General features: G+C 41.6%; 3 protein-coding genes across 11 annotated transcripts in view; 1 reads left to right on the top strand and 2 right to left on the bottom strand.

Moving 5' to 3' along the window:
- Window positions 1-18,758, top strand: part of LOC110988841 (GATOR1 complex protein DEPDC5-like) — a 127,457-nt gene that overhangs the window by 30,576 nt on the left and 78,123 nt on the right. The window contains exon 3 of one of the 3 annotated variants that reach the window (XM_087141059.1): window positions 16,091-16,180. The exons of 1 other annotated variant lie outside the window; for it this stretch is intronic. The gene's annotated coding sequence lies outside the window, so the exon portion shown is untranslated. Of the gene's footprint in view, window positions 1-16,090; window positions 16,181-18,732; window positions 18,754-18,758 lie in introns of those variants that run through there. One more of the 3 variants, XM_087141060.1, reaches the window with a different exon arrangement.
- LOC110988843 (putative inactive 1-aminocyclopropane-1-carboxylate synthase-like protein 2) lies at window positions 712-12,923 on the bottom strand. Of its 7 annotated transcripts, none has more exons than XR_015426415.1 (13): window positions 9,217-9,799; window positions 8,650-8,709; window positions 7,249-7,386; window positions 6,929-6,995; window positions 6,122-6,219; window positions 5,948-6,028; window positions 5,553-5,653; window positions 4,573-4,714; window positions 3,651-3,792; window positions 3,285-3,427; window positions 2,942-3,095; window positions 2,579-2,690; window positions 712-2,152 (listed from the first exon to the last, which is right to left on the bottom strand). XR_015426415.1 is itself a non-coding variant. In XM_087141072.1 (13 exons), the coding sequence occupies exons 2-13, from the start codon at window positions 9,325-9,327 to the stop codon at window positions 2,043-2,045; spliced, it is 1,347 nt and encodes a 448-aa protein (XP_086997198.1). In that variant the 5' UTR covers window positions 9,328-9,379; window positions 12,100-12,923; the 3' UTR covers window positions 712-2,042. The 7 variants fall into 7 exon arrangements, 6 of the variants coding, with proteins under 6 accessions (XP_086997198.1, XP_086997199.1, XP_086997200.1 ...); XM_087141072.1 differs by lacking the exon at window positions 2,579-2,690 and adding an exon at window positions 12,100-12,923 and having other exon boundaries at window positions 9,217-9,379; XM_087141073.1 differs by lacking the exon at window positions 2,579-2,690 and adding an exon at window positions 12,100-12,923 and having other exon boundaries at window positions 9,217-9,346.
- LOC110988847 (endoplasmic reticulum resident protein 29-like) lies at window positions 13,070-18,589 on the bottom strand. Its single transcript, XM_022252753.2, has 3 exons — window positions 18,412-18,589; window positions 15,529-15,667; window positions 13,070-15,221 (listed from the first exon to the last, which is right to left on the bottom strand). The coding sequence occupies exons 1-3, from the start codon at window positions 18,586-18,588 to the stop codon at window positions 14,719-14,721; spliced, it is 819 nt and encodes a 272-aa protein (XP_022108445.2). The 5' UTR covers window position 18,589; the 3' UTR covers window positions 13,070-14,718.

Below are 18,758 nucleotides of genomic sequence, written 5' to 3'. Positions count from 1 at the left end.
CCGTATATGGAACTCTCGACCACCAGCAAAACAATACCTCCAAAATTCTACTAAAAACTGGTCAATGGAAGCAATGCACTCCCCCCCCCCCAAAAATGTAGGTAGCAATTAATTATTTACGGTGGGGATGGAAGGATGCAGTCAAACTCGGCCCAATTCGGCTCTTTTCAACGTAAGCACAAAAAAATGAGGCACTGCGATTTGCATGAGTACATCAATGAACGATGGAAATATTTGTGTTCAATGTGCATAACCATTTCAATATTTTTTAATCCATCCCGAGTCAATGAATATGTGTAACTAGAGTGAACATACTTGCAACATTAAACACATGAAAGATGGGCATTCAGTACATAAAATTACACTTTGAACCAGAAACTGGAACAATTGTCGCTTAAAGCTCACTGTCTGCTCTTTCCAGCAAACCAAAGCAAATTATTAAACAAAAAAATCACTTTAAAATATTGTCGCGGGTTCGCCGTCGAAACGGGCAAATAAAAGGGCAGTCACACAGATCTATACTTCACAGCTGGTTTAATTCCGGGCAAAGATCCGAATGGTCCAAGGTCAGAACACGAACTCTTCTATCTAGCGTGGCTATTTATACAGCCTGAGGTTGGGCTTGTTTTTACAGAGAATTAAGAACAAAACATTACATCATAACATTTACCAATAAGTCACTGTAATGAACTGAGCAAGATACACGCAATATTTGAGTTGGAGGAACACCGATTTAATCTTCTTCATGTGAGGCTCTGGAAACCAAGTGCAAGGCTAACTGAAAATGCACACGTAGCATTTGGGATACACCGGAAGAAAGTAATACAATATATTTACGACCACAGTCCCAGAAGCAGCCGGGTTAAAAGGTGAAGTTCACGAGTTTAAGGAACAGAGTTACTTTCCATAACTTGGAATTAAGTCCTTCGGTAGTCGGGATATTACAGTCACATAAGGTAACAAAACAGCGTGCAGTGTAACGAACATTAGTGTGTCACGCTCACCGCAAGAGGGCGCTAGCGCGACCAAGCAAGCAATTGCGCGCTGTTTACATGTGGTTCTGATAGGGCGCACGCAGTGGTAACTCAACTGTGCACTGTCAATGCACTCTGAAGTGGCGAAGACGCGACGCGACGCGAGCGAACTAATAATCGCAGAGCGCGCTGTCAGCTAATAATACCAGAAATAACCAATAATTATAACTAATAATCAATCAACAGTTCATGTTGAGTAATTTCACAACACTATGATTCCTAGTGGATCAGATGACGTTACAAAATTGAGAGTCAATTTTAGCAGAAGAGTAAATTAAAATTTTATAAGATGAAAAAAAAATCTTACAGCCCAGAATAAGGAGCAAATAAAATCTAACACTTTAAATCATGAGACATATTTGGAAGAATAGGGAACTAAACCAAACAATGAAGAAAAAGAAGTAATGAATAAGTGTTACGTAATGAACAACAAACACTCCCTGGATCAATCACTTATACTGGCCAAAGAATAACTAAGTTCAGAAATGATTGCTTGGTTGGACTTGAACACTTGCATCTCCTAATCTCGTCTTACTCGTTTTAGAACAAATTACAAGAAAAAGTGTTATTAGTGTCGAATTTCCTAAGCAACTATCTTCTCGGTTAGAATTAAATACAACATTAAAAATGATAAATTTCTCATGATATGTACACAATTTTCACATTTCAAACATTGCATGTACCTGCAGGTGGCCGGCACTTAATCAGCCGGTTGAAACTGGCCACAGACGGACTCTTGACCAATAGGAGTGGCTCAACCATCTAATGTATTTATGAATAGGTTGCAGTGGCACCATCCAAGGCATTCCAGGATTTGAAGCCCAAACATTGCAAAGTGAAGGGCCACACATCCAAATTAGAATAAAACCACCATGTCACGGGGAGGGTGAACTGCATCCGAAATTTATCAAAATTCTCATAATAATGGGTCCAGCTACTTGAAGTGAGGTCATGTGCTCTATGAGAGTTCCAGTTCTTCTGCTCTATGAGAGTTCCAGTTCTTCTGCTCTATGAGAGTTCCAGTTCTTCCTTCCATTTTTCAGCTATGCTCATCTCTTGCCAATCAGATTTGGTGATCTCGCTTAGCAGTTTTGAAATGGGAGTTTCCAGACATGTATCTGAAACAAATCAGTCATTGAGAGAATCAAACAAATTATTGAGAATGTCAAATTAACAAGAAATACTAAAAAGTTAAAATAAAAAATGGAAGCTGGGCATACTACAGGAGAAAAGTAGACCATAAAAATGCCAACCAGACCTGTATGCTAGCCAGCCAACCTTGCTAACCAATCAAGCCTGCCAACCAAGCCAATCAAACAGCTCCCCCGGCACCATGCTACACGTCAGTTTCATGCCTCCAAATCAGCACAACTGATCATCAAGACGCCATCAGACCACCTGGCCACCAAACCACAAACCTGGCTAACTGCCAGTGAACAGCTTGGCCACCAAACCACAAAAGTGACTAGCAGTCAGAAGATTTAGCCATCATACTACAAAACTGACCAGTATCAAGTAATCAAACTAGCTATTGATTCATCTACCTAGTTTATGAGGAGTCACCTCTGTCTCTCTCCCCACCTGCAGTTGCCGTGGACTACAACTGCCTGTTTTCTTCTAGAAATGCTTGACAGGTCCTTGCTAGCCTTGCCATAGCTGCAGACAAACCAACACATCTGCAGTTCATCACTTCTACACTGAATTTTTCTGCACATAATTATGCCTGACATCAACCGGTGTGTTTAGGCATTCAATAGACATGTGGTCGAATGTCAAATGTTGCCCATCCTCACAAGATGCCTCGACACTGCATTTGTTTTAAGTAAAAACCCGAACCATGCTCTGTATCAAATTGACTTTATTGGTGGTGTCTCTTGTTTGTTTGCATTGTGGGCCAATTTTCTCACCAACTTTGACCTCATCGGGCGGTCGGGAGAAAATGATGCGGAACCATCCACGCTCATCGGAGAAAAATGCCAGAGAAGGACTGATATAGACACCATCATCAATCAAACGATGAAAGAGTGCCAGTTCACCTGCCTCGGTCAGGGACGGTATGAACTGGAAACAAAGAATCAAAAAGGAATGTAGCTTTGAAAAAAAACGAGGCCCTTAGCTGTAGCCAGGGTGTAAGGAGTACCAGCCATATTGCAAATAGTAAATATAAGTCCACAGTGTTTTCGCACTTAAAAAAATGCATGTGGAAAAGCACAATAGGTCGAAGAGTTAAGACAAGTCGGCGACACTTACTTTCTTTAAGTCAGCATAAACGTACAGCCCAGAGGGTCGGTTTAGGTATGGTATTCCCATCTCGTCCAGGGCATCTGTTGTAAGTTTGTGAGCCTCTCGCAACCTCTTGAGATTGGTTGGAAAGAAGACATTGTTCCACCAATCTGCAGGCAAAACAGAGTTACAGAAACTGTTTATGAACAGGTTGAAAATGAATACTTAATTACTCAAAACTGATGTTCATTTTACAAATCCTGGTTTGTTTTATGGATGAAGTTACCACGATGCGAAGAAATATACGTGTACACTAAACAGCCTTTAAAGTCATTCTGTTTTTAAAGCAGGTTCATTTTGTAGTTTTATTCCACAAATAATGGGTTATTTTACCTTTATCAGAAAAAAGGTGAGCCATAACTCTCTGAATGTAGACAGGAATTAAGTGGAAGTAGGTGAATCTATTTATGCAAGAACTGATGGAACTGTTCAAGGTGTGGATGACGCCAAATCTCATACCTGACATTGTCAAATCCTAGAAAAAATAAAAGTAACAAATGATATACCGTATACATTATGGATAGGGGTTGAGCTGAGGTCAGGGTAACGTTGTTTCATGTTACTTACTGCCTGACAAAGTGCACTGTGTCAGGAATCGAGGTTAAAGTGGCTCATTTCCAACCTTGCTCACCCCAAAAAAGAGTACTCTCTCAGTACCGGCGTTAGGAAGACTTGTTGTGAACTTTCTCACTTCCCAGACAAAGTGCACTAGAACAGGACCAAGGTGAGGGTAATGCGTTGCTAACCATACTCACTTCCTGGACCATTGGGTACCTTCTTAGGATCAAGGTTGAGGTAATGCATTTCTAACCTTGCTTGTTGCCCAGACAAAGTGCACTCTCTTGGGAACGAGGTTCATTGTTTCTAACCTTGGTTACTGCTCAACGTGCACTCTCACAGAAAAGGGTAACTCGTTTCTAACCTTGCTTCCTGCCCAGACAAAGTGCACTCTCTTGGGAACGAGGTTCATTGTTTCTAGCCTTGGTTACTGCTCAACGTGCACTCTCACAGAAAAGGGTAACTCGTTTCTAACCTTGCTTCCTGCCCAGACAAAGTGCACTCTCTTGGGAACGAGGTTCATTGTTTCTAGCCTTGGTTACTGCTCAACGTGCACTCTCACAGAAAAGGGTAACTCGTTTCTAACCTTGCTTCCTGCCCAGACAAAGTGCACTCTCTTGGGAACGAGGTTCATTGTTTCTAGCCTTGGTTACTGCTCAACGTGCACTCTCACAGAAAAGGGTAACTCGTTTCTAACCTTGCTTCCTGCCCAGACAAAGTGCACTCTCTCAGGATCTGGCACCTCCTCGGGTTTGAGACTAAGAAAGCTGTGGAACTCCACTCCTTCCTTGAAGATGGAGTTCATGTAGACTTCGTTCACAATCAGATGAAGCGAATGTCTGCAACCAGGTGTAATGTTCACTTCACTTTATTTCCACATAAGGGTGGAGGGGAGTCCCCCAAAAGCAGTGCTTGTTGAGTAGGGACCCCCACTTACAAAACAACACATACAAATATCACCTTCACATGGACATTACATTGGCATCCATATACATACAACATAAGACAATAAGTAGAAATAAACAAGAGATGAATACGGCCTGTAACCTGTAACCCTGTGAGAACTACTCAGTTTCCGTATAAATATTCAGTAAACACATGTTGTATTTATGTTTAAACAATGATGGATTGGTTATATTTTTATTTGGTCAAATACATGTATACAGCATTACTACAACCACAGAAAAAACAATCTCAATGGACCGTATTTGCGGGGTACCGATCGAATTTTAGTGGTACATCTGCATGGGATGGTACCAGTTGATTTTGCAGGGTTGGAATGAAATCGAAGAGTCTGGTTCTTTAAATTCAACGTTTTCAAATGTACACACTATGTCGGGGAATCTGACTGAAAATGGGTCCCCTGTGAATATGGTCTATTGTCAGCTGACAAAACTGATTGGTGCTCTAAATACTTTGGCTTAGCAGAAAAAAAAGTTTTACAAAATATCCACTTAGCAGTTTCAAATTGAGCCTAGTGCCAGAAGACAGAATACTCATGGTTAATGCTTTGTTTGGTGTTTCCGGAAAGTCGTTTACGTGTATCTTTATGGGAAGACCTTTCTTTCTGCCTTGTTGAGTTCTGGGTTGGTTGTAGCTTTGGATACATTTTAGGAAGACTAGGTTAGACTCCAAATACGTGAAAGAAAGGGAATAAAACATAAAGCAGTACATTACCTGTGGCAGAAATGCAACATGTCCAGGAGAAGTTGTTTAGAAGGCACATCTCCAAGTGGGTTATTGGGATTCATAAAAAAAACAGCTCGGATCTTGACCCCCTAAAGAAAGAAAAGACACCAAGCCATCCTTCCAGCTTGCATAACCGTCCAAAATTGTTACCATGAAAACCTCAAACGCAAACATTGACATGTGGCTCATCATTCCAGGTTTGGACTCACTTGACATTCAAGATCCAGGAAACTATGCTTGTGACTCCAGATTCAACTGCAATGGTGCAGCAAGTCGAAACTAAACCAACCATAAAATTGACAGTAATTTATTTCCAGATTGGAAAAGATGAACCCATCTCTTTCCATTCCTCCAAAAGTTTCCCTTCAGGAGTTTTGCTTTACCTTTGCAGTTTCTTCCTGGTACACCGATTCAAACTTGGATTGGGTAATTTGGAAAGGTTCAGTCTGTCCAGGCTCATCAGGCTACGATGGAAACAAACACGGACATGAAAACCGTGAGCTTGCATTCAGATTCACCAACTATGACCCACTCTATCCATAGGAACGGAAACATACCTCACTGTGGAAATGGACAGGAATGACCTTAGCTTCTGGTCTCAACACAGCATCTCTGTCGAATCCGCCATAATATGGAGAGGCAACCATCATAGCATCTACAATGTCAGCATACAAAAGAATTTCAGCAACTTGACCCTGCCCTTCTTAACAACATTCAATGATCAAACCCAACAACTCACTTCATCTCGATTCAATGCACCTATGCACTTAACCTACCCATACCCATTTCCTCCCAATGAAGCCTATCCCTATGTGCCTAGTCATGCCTAACCTAATATTACCCAATTTTGACCTTCCAGCCCATTACACCATAGTTCAGCTGTTACACTCAAGTGGGACCATAGTTCAGCTGTTACACTCAAGTGGGACCATAGTTCAGCTGTTACACTCAAGTGGGACCATAGTTCAGCTGTTACACTCAAGTGGGACCTGCCCATACTACAGTTGGACTTGTTCCAACTCTAGTTAAGCCTATCCGAACTATGTAGTTGGGGCAATTGACAGTTGGGCCATAACCCAACTAATACCAGCCAGCCCAGCATTCTCAAAACCCAAATACACGTAAAGTGTATCTCAGTCCGATCTAGCCCACAGCTCAGCCCTCCCCGGCCCATCCATCCCAAGTTCTATCTCGGCCGAGCTACCTGTCCCGACCAAGTCCAGTCCAAGTAGCCCAGCCAAGCCAAGCACTCTCAATCTCAGTCCCAGCAAACTTCCCAACCCAGTCTAGGTCACGTACCCAGCAAGACCCAGCCCAGCTCCATCCTCCACCCCAAATCCATTCTAATTCAATCCACTACCTACCGCCAGGATCACAGATTGCAAATGTCAGTGCCTCAATGCAAATTCCACCTCCATTCATAATGGTAATCTTTAAACAAATCACAAAGGGCCAAATCAGCCAACGAGTAACTGCCAATGAAACTTAGAACGACTGTTTCTGTCTTATTGACTTTTCTACCACAAAGTAATTTTAACATTTACATGTTGGTTGTATCATAAAGAGACATGTTTAATTAAGGACTTGCACAAAACTAAACAAGGGGTATTATGAAACTACCTTTCAAAGAAAAAAGTTAATATAGATTTGTCAGAGAATTGACTACTGTGGTGTTAGTACCAACATTTTTGGGGTCTAGTGGCTCTGGAGATTTGGCCTGGTCAGTCAGAAATTCTGCCACAGCTTGCCGCAGCTCTGGAATTCCCTGGTAGTCTGGGTAGGTGTACATGTCATCTTCCCATTTTACACTGAGTTTGTTCATCTGGAACAACAACAGAGTTTACATCAACAGGTCACATGCCCCCCTGTACTGCTAAACAAAATATTAGATTGGAACAAAACACAAACCCAAACTCAAGATGTCACAAAAAATGCAAATGGTCAATGCCAGAGTTTCTGCTGATATCATCCTTCATGACACTTCCCACGCGGATTCTGTACCTTGATTGGCCGATAGCCATTTGCACAGCATACGCTATTTTTGCCAGTTTGCTTTCACGGCCAACAAACTAGCAAACTGCACGTTGCATGCATGAATTCCGAAGTACAGTACACCGTACTAGTCTGGAAGAATGCTCTTACTCTGGTATATTTTCAACAAGTTTCTTATTCATACTGAGGTATCTTTAATACACTGTATCATCAAGATCAAATTAATCAGTAATTACTGAAATTGATAACACCTCTCCCACAGATACTGCTTAATACGGCCGTCTCATAATAGTGCGCCACCAAGAGTTTGCAACACGTCGGCCAATCATAACGCGCGAAATTTGTCGACCCTTTCCAAACATGCATTGGGTCGACAAATTCCGTGCATTGTGATTGGCCAACGCCTTGCAAACTCTTGGTGGCGCACTATTGTGAGACGGCCGTATTAAGCAGTATCTGTGGGAGAGGTATTATCAAAATATTGACTACTTCATCACATGGTGTAGTGAAACTATATCCTCACTAAGTGATCAATGGAACATTTTGTTCACCTTGGGAAAATGTTGAGAGGCCAGTTTTACTACACACAGCATTCAACAGAGTAAACATTGGTGCATCTTCAGAAATGACAAGAGCTACATGTATATAAAACTCACTATGTCTGGTGCCAACAGGGCAAACACTTTAAAGTTACTGGTGGCAGGGCCTATTATGGCAAAGGCGAGATTTGTTAACAATTTTCCTGATTTCAGGATTTTTCAGACAATAGGTTCTTAAATCTAGAAAATTCTCAATTTATACTGAAGGTGTTTTGGTACAGAACACAAGAAATGGGTATTTTAAATTTAAGAGGTGCCTTCACTTCAGACAAGCATAGATGTCTACCATAGACCCTGTGCCTCTCAAAACCTCGCCTGATATTTCACTTTCCTCCATAGAGTAGGGCTTAATGGATCGGCCTATTAATGGCTGATGCCTGATGGTCTCACAAATGGCCCGCCTCCACATTTTAAAAATGATTCCACCACCACTGTTTAAAGTCACACTTGCCTTAGGTCAGATCTGAAGGTTTCAAAACGATAACAGTACATACTCTGTCTTTCAGTAGATCAAACACAAGTCTGTTTTCAGATGTGCCCATGTTGATGCAACCCTAGAAATGAAAAGAACAAAGAACTTGCGGGCGTTAGCTCACTGGATCCTCAGCATGCAATGTGCTTGTCAACAACCTGCCAATAACAGACCTCAAAAACTTTTGGATTTGGACATAAGTGTAAAGTTTCAGGTTGTGAAACAAAAAAAGTGGGCGACTGTTGGAAGAGGTCATAATTACTGGCATCCGTATATGGAACTCTTCCCAATTGGGTCTTCAGTCCCTACTTCATTCGGTGGGTTTAACCCGGAATATTCCTCTAGGGTTTTCCTCCACCTCTAAAATCGTAACTGCTTCTCATTTGAATGACATGTGCCTAAGTCTTCAAATATACGCAATTGGTGCATCTCTTGGAAGAAGAATGGGTCCCTAGTTGCAATGTAATGGATGACTTGGTAAACGGTCAAGTTGTCCCACTAGCCGAGGAAACATGGTCGAGTTACCATCTGTCTTTATCAATTAGTGGAGATTTTATATGGAGGTCGGAATAATCACTTCATGACTTACTGTTGGGTTTGAGATACTGTCATACTTGTTTACGTTGCTTGCTCTGGCTCCAGCACTCAACAAATATACGTATCGAAGAATGTTCTCTCCTCGACAGCTGAGGAAGGCCATATTCGGTCCAACTTGAAGCCTGCGGGAAATGTGGAGGCTGCGGTATCCAAAACTGTTTGGATAAAGGGCATGGTGGTGGGCGCCGGTGTCTAAAATGGTACACCCTACTTTGCGCAAATTAAACGCACATCTGGAGATCATTCTTACCATGCAGTGAACCAAAAAATCACCGGCAGATCTATGATTGTAAAATTTGCAACGTAACTTAATAAAAGAGAACACTTCCGAACTCTCTGTAGATAGGACAGGAACACTTGTAGTCCGGTTGCCAAGCGTTCAAAGTGGTACGCTTGCGGTCCTCCCTGAAATCCCAAAACCTGGGTTCGCGTTCGCGGCCGGTTCAAAGCAAAACAGAGTAGACTTGACTCAAGTCGGGATCTCTGTGACGTCTTCGTTCATATGCTTTGGAACATTTATCGAGGCCTAGTCTTGGTCAAGACGTTGTTGTGTTGTTGATACGCGAGAGGGCGCTCACACGACGAAAAGCTGGAACCACAGACATATCAACACATAATATGATTACGTCTTTGCGGCTGGAACGCACGAACCACAATAACTAGCCGTGCCGTTTACTTGCTTCGCTGCGCCGCAGTCTGTGCTTCGCCGTTGTTTATGGTGTACAACACGAGCGTTTCACAATAGTGTGCCTCCAAGAGTTTGCAAACTCTTGGAGGCGCAATATTGTGAATTGCCCGTATTTACGACACATATTTCTGCCTCTCTCGCGGCAGCCTCTATCTAGCTATCGGTGCGTTCGATTAGCTTCCCTGAATATAGACTAATCCGATTAGACGCCATAACTGTGGTGGCAGAGAAGTATGGAAGGGCTCCGTAGCACCGTGATCAGAAAATCGACGAGAATATAATATCAAATCATTGCTCTGAAATATGTGATTGCCGAGCTTTCGGTACCTTCTTCAGAGCACTCTGCTCGACCGCACCGCACCACACCGCACTCACATTCTTCAGCTAGACGCGCGCGTGCATTTGGCAAATCACGACACCCTGTTGGTCGAACAAGCACGTAACGTGCGCGTACCACCTGTTCATGAGCGTGACACCAGGGCAGGCACGAAGATCACGTGATGGCTAAACGAACGCTCTTGTGTAACGTGTAAGCTAATCGAACGCACTCAGTGGTTTATGGTCTCTGTAGAGGACACCTTAAGTTTGCTTTTTTCTTTAATTTCTGTCCTCCGTGTTTGTATGTTGTAGTACGTAGCAGGCCTTGATTCTGTTGTTCTTTTTCATGCATTCTTTATAACTTTGTCTTTCATTAAGATTGAGTTGGTGAAGAAAAGGTTCTTTTGGGTTTTTTGCTTTGTTTTTGTTTTTTTCATCAAATGTAATTAGAAAGAGCGTCGCGACCAACTGTCAGCAAAATTGTTTACAGGAAATAGATAACGTTGACGTCGGTCACAGCACTGTTTAAGCGTTTGCCGCTCTTGTTATGATCTTTCTCATACTAGTAAAAATTATTTGTTAATCCTTTCTAAGATACAGTACATTAATCATTATTACAAACTTTAACATATAACATGCGGATCTGATGCCATGTGCGTGGCCAAACTGAGTTGAAGAAAAGACACTGTCATAATGATTGTAGGGTCTACGGAGTTTTATTCAGAAACATGGACTAATATAATTGAAAGTGTGGTGCTGATGAAGTTAACGAGGAAGACTGAACTGAAGGAAGACCAAGACGGAATATTCTGAGGATAGTGCAGGCTGGGTGGCAACTAATTCCTAAACCTGTGGTCAAACTTGCGGTAGTACAATTGTAGACAAATTGTCCGGAGGAGTGGGAGTACTGCTGTACTGTACTGTACTTGGAAATCGCCGGAATTGACCACAGAGAAAATAGGTAACAAATCTACCACAAATGGGAACTTCATCAGCGGTCTTAAAAAGAGAGTGGATGGAAATTGGAACAAGGATCAGCCGGCTAATTAAATAGTGACGAATTCTGGGCTTACACTTATTATGTGAGAGCAGTCCCTACATACGCACATTTTCTATATGCTCTTTTTCCTTTTTTTGTAAATTATGACAGAAACTATTTCAAATTGATGAATGGATGAAATAAAAACAAGAACAAATCAACGCCTGTGGCTCAGGGCATGTATTTTGCAAGCGCAGAGGACGGAAATGAAAGAAAACAGCGATGCCCCTCTATAAACATCATGAAGCAAAGGGCGACAGCACACGACATCGTGCGTCGTGACGTGCGTCGTGTCGACATGTCGTGCGTCGCTTTGTGCTTCAGACGATGTAATACGCGAGGCATGACACGACATACGATGGTGCGACGCCACGGGTCTCAGAAGGAGCGACGTTTAGGCAGAAAAAATGCAGCAAGGAAAGGGCGTAAGACAGCACGACGCGACGGGCAACGGCACGACGCAACGCGTCGTGTGTACAAGTGTAATGGCAAGAAGGCAACGGTGCGACGGGACGCCGGCTTGATGCAAGGGAGCCGTCGCACTGTCGCGTCGTGTTGTTGCGTCGCCTGGAGGGAGGCTAGAGAGAGAGAAATGTGTGTCGTAAATAGTACACCATGGTGAACAATGTGCAGAATGGAGCCCTTTGATCTCTTCGATCAACCATTGACGTGGAGGCAATGCTTCCACAATCAAAATGAAAATTTCCCTATCCCAAGAGCCAAATTTCATTGTTTTCCTTCCGATATCCTTATTTTTTTAGCCTAATATACTTCCAAACTATGCTTGTTTGCTAGATGAAAGAAAAAGTCAGTACAATGCTCAAACTCACGGTCTTGAAAAAAATCAGGCTGTGTGCATCATGTACGGTGATAATTGATCTGATGTCACAGCTATTTCATGTATTCCTGCATGTGACTGCCCAGGAATAGAAAAGAATAAATAAAAAATAAAAAATAGCGCCCTCTGTAGGTTGATTAATAACAATAGTAACTGTACTTGGACAACTCAGAAGTTTTATTCTACTGGTCTTGTTCCCAGTCATCCTGAATCTGAAGGAATAATATTGTACAGTTTGAAGTGTAGATTTTGCTGCTAATTTTGAGAACATTTGTAGAATTTGCAAGCATAGCTTTTCTACGTTTTTTACATACTACATATTTGTGTTCTAAAATCGCCATTTTGGTGATTTAAATATCCGTATTCGTACAGGGTCCCTCAACTTAAGGGCTTTTAAAAATCTATTGAGAAACTTTTTCTTCTGCTTTTCCCGCTGTGATTCAATGAAAGTGGGCTTTTATTGTATTTACAAAGTCTTTCTGGAGGATATTATTTGAATTCTTTTACGGTTGCAGGATCCGAACCCAAAACTTGTAACGAAAATGTCATGGTTCACCAGTACTTACGCTTATCCTAGGCATGTAGCCTAGATGTTACAACGAACCAGCACCGAAAACTATGATTATGAAAAATGCTGCTGCTGAGATGTTACATATGATCGAAACTGACAGCTAGCAATTCAAATTTTCATTCAAGAACAAAGAACAGTCGAGGAACAACCTCTGTTGTCCCTACACATGCTAGAACTACGGGCTCGCCACCATGCCCACGACACTCCCCACGAAATGCTTCGGAGCGTGGTGGGCGAAGTTCTACAAACATTCAAATTAATTAGGTTTTGACAACACCTCTTCCAAAAGAGGTAGTTCCTTACAAGTTGCATCTGCATTCACAGTATGCAAAGCTCCAAATCCCACCTTCATTCATGAACCCAGCTCTATTCCGGAAATCGAAAACAAAAGTTAAAAATGGATCAATCGCTAGTTTTATTCAAATCTGACAATCAATTGACAAATTAACAATGAACTTAAAAAATTACAAAATGGACCCCTCTTGTAATACTGTAACCCTTCACTGAATTAATAAATTTTAATGAATCGTGATAAAATTACACAAGGTACATGCTAAGACAACAGCAGGCAAACAAGAAAACATGGGGACTTGCTGAACTTTTTGGAATTGAAGGAACTGTTGTATTTGTATATATATAGTAAATTTGCTTTAAAAAATTAGTTTATTTCATACATTAACTATGGTTCAGGACTGAATTGATCATCTGTGAGTGGATTCAACAGAATGAATCTTAAGGCCACATTTTTTGCAATTCTTTTTGTCCAAGACAGGGCAAATTTAGTCCTTTGTTTTGATGTAACAACTATTTCGGCATCCTGATGCAAATGGGAAATATGGGTGAAAACTGTTTGAGGGTTCCTTTTGATTAACGTGGTGCAAGATTCTCACAACAAAGGCCTTTCACTCAAAAAATGCTCCAGCAACTTGTGACTGATTTGTCAGGTTGGGTACGCTCAGGGTTCTGGACAGGACATCTGAACAGAAATTAGAGTGACTGCTGGCAACACATACATTTGTAAAATGTTAACTCTGAGGTGAGTGCCTAGATACTGGACAGCATAGATATAGGGGGACTGACACATATGCCAGTATGGAACTATCCATAAATTTTCAAATAAAACTGACAAAGTCCCTTAAACGCTCACAACCCCAAAACCCACTTGATCAAATGATAAATGAAAAGAGAACGCAAGAATAACTGACACACACGGAAAACAGGAAAGAGATCCCCTCAGATTGCACAGTCTCTGGTTACCATGGTAAGTGCTTAGTCTTGGCTCAAAGGAGTTGCTATTTGGTTCATGGACCACAGTAATATTGCACGTGGGGAACAAAACCACATTGGTTACAGACTTGGCATCAAGACAGGTTCAGATTTTGGGTGGTTGATGGTCTAAACCATCCATCATTTGGACAATGCTGAGCCACGGTTGTAGCTCAAACTTGCCCGATGTTTACACACAGTTGGAATCCAGCCAATATTAAGCCCATGTTATTGCTCGTTTCTCATGTACCTGTATATATTTACCCCACAAAAGAAAAGCATTTCATGAGACCAGCATCTTTTTCAATTTGATAATTCTAAACCAACAGATTCAGTTGGATCCTATTATACAATTAAAAACATACAACTTGAAAAATCTGATTCTGCCCATCTGTATAATGATAAATATCCTTCACATGCACTGCACCCCTTGCTTTGTTCTGCACTTTAGCCAGGCACTTTCATGACCAATGAATGATTATTTTTTACATCATCAAGGCATCTGTCTTCATGGAAGGCCTTTGCCTCATGCACTAATCGTGCCATACTTCAAGGTGATAAGACTGTTTTTTTGTCCAAAATATGACAAGAAAAAACGGAAAAAAGCAAACAAACCCTTCCCCCCCCAAAAAAAAGGAATGCCTGTTCTGCACCTTGAAAGACGAATCACAAACATTGTATGAGAAAATGAATGGTATCTGTGCATCTTTTTCATTCTGATTTATTTCCTGATAATTGAATGGCTCAACTTTGGTTTGTGTAAAAAGATTCCCATCAAAGTTCCTCCTTTTTGTTTGCCGAGGGCTTGAAAGACAACAGGATATTCAGTTTAGCTTCAAACACTTTCTTTTTATTGGCTGTCAATTTCTCCGTCACAAGTTTCTTGATTCTCACTGTCTCTGTCACGGCAAAGCCCTCGCCCTTCTCCAGTATCTTTTCCATCACCTTGATGTAGACATCTGCAGATTTCCTCTCCTCCTCGCTCGTCAGCTTCTCCTTCTCTGCTCGGGTTGCCTCCAGGGCTCTCTTTCGCTCCGTCTCCCCTCCTGCTGCCACAAACTCCTCGGCCAGCTTGTCGAAGCTCTGCAAACAGCCCTCCAGCCCGATCCAGAGGCCCGAACGTTCCCGGACAAACTCCAAGATGCTGCTGCTTTTGACCTCACCCTCATAGTCGATGGGCTTCTCCTCCCCCTGAAGGAAGAGCTTGTAGGCGGGCCTATCCTCCTTGGTGACGCTGAAGCGCTCTGCTAAGTCTTTATTCCCATTATCTGAGTAGTCTGGCAGAAAACAGAAATGAACTTTTACAAACTTGCACAACTGCACAGGTTTTTAAATCTTAAATTGAAAGAAAATGAATATTTTAAACAAAAGTAGAAGTTTCAAAGACATGTACCACTTTTATTCAGTCCAACAAGTGTGCCGATTTTCATTCGAGCAAACAAATACTCTGCTTCACTCAGATGACACCAACTGACAAAGGAAAAGTTCAGACAAATGTTAAAAATGCGTATTTCAGTCAAAGGAACTATACTGAAATAGAACGGGTTCTAATTTGAAAGGAACAACAAGATGATCTTCTTTCACCTGAAATCCCAACCTCAGCTATAATGAGGTCAGGCTGAGAGCTGCCCCTGGCTGCAATCTTCTTGTACTCTTCCTGTTTCTCTCCATATGGATAGGATTCGTCAAACTTGACCAAGACAGCTTTGAAGTGACGAATGACCTAACAAAATGAAAAAATAAAACCCAACTTAAATTTGAAAATTATTTCACACCATATACATAACTTGCTTGTGGCTTAGCTTTTTTGTGAATCTATTAATTTTCGGCACAAACATTTGCTTTTACACAGTATAACCCATAACCTTGTGATGATGGGAATAAGTTTGGCATGATGGCAATCTATGTTCTTTTGACAAAGGTTTTTAGAACCCAAACAGTGATAGGTGAACAATATTATGTTAATTTTCAAGTAGGCATGCTTGTTTTTGTATACGTAGAATAAAAAGAAAAAAAAATAAATTTGCTTAACAACAGATATTGCTATAAAAATTGTGCACAGCGATAAACATTGTGTGGCTACATGAACCACAAGCAACAGTCCAAAGAGACTGACATCAACTATATGTTTTGTACCACTTTGTAGGGTCTGTTTTGCCCATGACATGTGTGCTGCATGTAAAGCTTGGCACATGGGGCTGGGGCACAGTACGTCACACCGGCCAGCTACAATATGGTAGGTGAAATTTCCTCATTCCAGCATTTTGACAAAATTGCCTCGTGAGAACAATTAAATTCCCCTGTCAAAATTTAACTTGGACTTCGTTTCCCTCTAAAAATACTTGTGAGAGCTACTAAATTCCCCTGCTGACATTTAATTCGGAAAATTCTTGGAGCCATGGGCATAAATCCCAGGGGATGAGGAGGGTATATCCCTCCCACTTTTTGGGGTGGGCGATGGGCGACTGATCCCCCCCCCAGTTTCTTGTGAGGAGCAAAAAAATTAAAGTGGATTGCGAAGAAGTTTTTGATTTCCTAATGACTACAATGTTTGCAATACCACTAAAAAGGGGGGAAACCATTTGAAAAAGCCATTGATATCCTACTGTGATGAAAGATTCTGCATGACTTTGATACACATTACAGATGTACCGTACGTCTTTACAATGAACATTGCCCCCATATACTGTACATGCTGTCATACGCCCTCCACTGCTTTCCAAATTCCCATGGCTGGGCAAGTCATCTCTCCCACCTTTTCCCATCTCTCATCCCCCCCCCCGATTTCCAGAACAGATTCACGCCACTGCTTAGAGCCATATTCGTTAGAAAAATATCTGCAATAAAAGTACGATCTCAGACGAAATAGATAACAATCTGGGAAAATAAGTGTTTTGAAACGACCTCAAAACTATTAGTTTATAATGGAACCTTAGCCGCACCACCAGCCAGGCCCGGTTGAACACTATTACCATCATGACTCCCTTTAAACATCGCACAGTTCCAGGCACAAAAATGGCGCACGTTCAAAGATTGCGCTGACAACAACATCATGCTCTGGGACCAAGGGCCCTACATCTTTTATGCTGTCCGGTTCCCAGACCAAACAGATCCCAACTATGTTTATCACCTAGAATTAATCACTGTGGTAAATGAATGGCTGTGTTAAGATAACCAAAACAGAAACCAAATTTTATGGACAGAAACAAATTGAAACTTTGCCAAAATTTATAGATCAGCATGATCAATGAGTGAGTGAGCCAAATTTTGGTGTTCATTACCTTTAGCACCCTATTCCTATGATAAGGGAAGAAATTCTACTTTTTCAAAACAGCTTATCAAAACAAGTTGTTGGTGATCAGAAAGAAAAAAGAAAAGGGCTTTTGGTTTTTGACATATTTCAGGGAAATTTTTGGGTAAAACAGCAATGCACATGACCACCCAAAGAGCTGTGAATGATAAATTAGTAACTGTTAATGGTTCCTTGACCTGGATGGAGATTTGTTTAGATGAATCCAAAATGCCTGAGTCAGGTAACCAGACAAGAAACAAAATTGTGTGATTTGACGGAGCAGTTTTCTTTTGCCGAACTGGGGTTAGAAGTTTGTGGTTTCCTTGCTTAAATATTGTCAAAATTAACTAAACTAAGCCTATAGACCTATCAGGATTGAGTAATGGTTCCTTGAGGTCAAAATGTTTTTTCATTTGAGAAAGTGGACTTTGTTTGTTTATATGAACAGGGTGCTAAAGGTAATGAACACCCGAAATTCCGAATTTACAAAATGGGGCACATACGTGTACTTTACTGGGAGTCATCGGAGTGAGAAGTTTTTTCGCAGTCTGGGGTAGACCATCATGGGGCTGTTACGCCCCAACTATAGCATCAGTCCCAACTATAGTTTGGCCCATCCCAACTGGAGTGCTACAGTTGGGCCAGCCCAACTACAGCAGAGAGGTCCTGTGAGCTGTGTGCATGATGTGGCCAGCATGTGCCAAAGTCACATTGTTTACAAATGAAGTGCCACGTTTTAGATGAATTGTGTCAAGTGTGAGACACATTGCCTTGGATAATGTTGAGACATTTCCCACAGACACTGGTCAACAATAATTGGGCCAGCCCAACTGCAGCACTACAGTTGGGACTGCCAAACTATAGTTGGGACTTACGACATGTAATAGTTGGGGCGTAACAGGGCCAAGGAGGTGGTCCAGTCATGCCAGTAGATACTGGCCGCGCCCCAGCCCAGTCTGGGGCTATACCACAACCCAATGAACCCAAACGAAATAAACGAGTAGGCCTAATCGAAAAAGAAGTTAAACTGCAAGTTTAAACATGTTAAACCTTAAGGTTAATGTTAAGGCTTAAGTTTGGCCTGCGGCCGCCGATAGGCGATACCTGGATACCGGATACAAGTACCTACATTATTCATGTACGTGCCAAATTATTTTCAATAACGCGAAATCTACCTTGTCAAAAATCAAAGAATCCAGTTGAAGGGATCCCGGCACGGGAAGAGCATTCGTCATTTCAATTAAAGCAAGAGTAATTCCAATAAAGTTAATAATATGGGCAATTTTGTGAGCCATATCTGTGTGTGTCGGCAATAGCCAGCCAGGAAGATGAAGAAACGCCGCCTCGATCATAGACAGGTGCTTATAATGTCTGCAGAAAAATAACATTTCACTGGTAATTAGAGTGTCTGGGTTTTAGACTTTAACAACTTATTCAACGACTGTTAGCTGTTTTGTCTACCGCTAGCGCTAAGCACCCCTTGATAAAAATCACATAGTAGACGCATATGGAGGAAGGTTTG

The sequence above is a fragment of the Acanthaster planci genome, linkage group LG09 (assembly GCF_054643075.1).
Source record: "Acanthaster planci isolate LZ-2023a linkage group LG09, COTS_SCS, whole genome shotgun sequence".
Lineage (NCBI taxonomy): Eukaryota > Metazoa > Echinodermata > Asteroidea > Valvatida > Acanthasteridae > Acanthaster > Acanthaster planci.
Note: the sequence above shows the minus strand (reverse complement) of the source record. Positions and strands in the feature narration are given on the sequence as shown.

Excerpts from the sequence above, each read along its gene's own strand:
- LOC110988843 (XM_087141070.1), bottom strand. The coding sequence starts at position 9,477 with ATGGTAAGAATGATCTCCAGATGTGCGTTTAATTTGCGCAAAGTAGGG. Across the intron at positions 6,220-6,928 it reads TGCAATCTGTGATCCTGGCG|ATGCTATGATGGTTGCCTCT; the intron begins GTAGGTAGTGGA and ends CTGACATTGTAG. Across the intron at positions 6,029-6,121 it reads CTGTCCATTTCCACAGTGAG|CCTGATGAGCCTGGACAGAC; the intron begins GTATGTTTCCGT and ends TTTCCATCGTAG.
- LOC110988847 (XM_022252753.2), bottom strand. The coding sequence starts at position 18,588 with ATGATCGAGGCGGCGTTTCTTCATCTTCCTGGCTGGCTATTGCCGACA. Across the intron at positions 15,668-18,411 it reads ATTCTTTGATTTTTGACAAG|GTCATTCGTCACTTCAAAGC; the intron begins GTAGATTTCGCG and ends TCATTTTGTTAG. Across the intron at positions 15,222-15,528 it reads AGCTGAGGTTGGGATTTCAG|ACTACTCAGATAATGGGAAT; the intron begins GTGAAAGAAGAT and ends GTTTTCTGCCAG.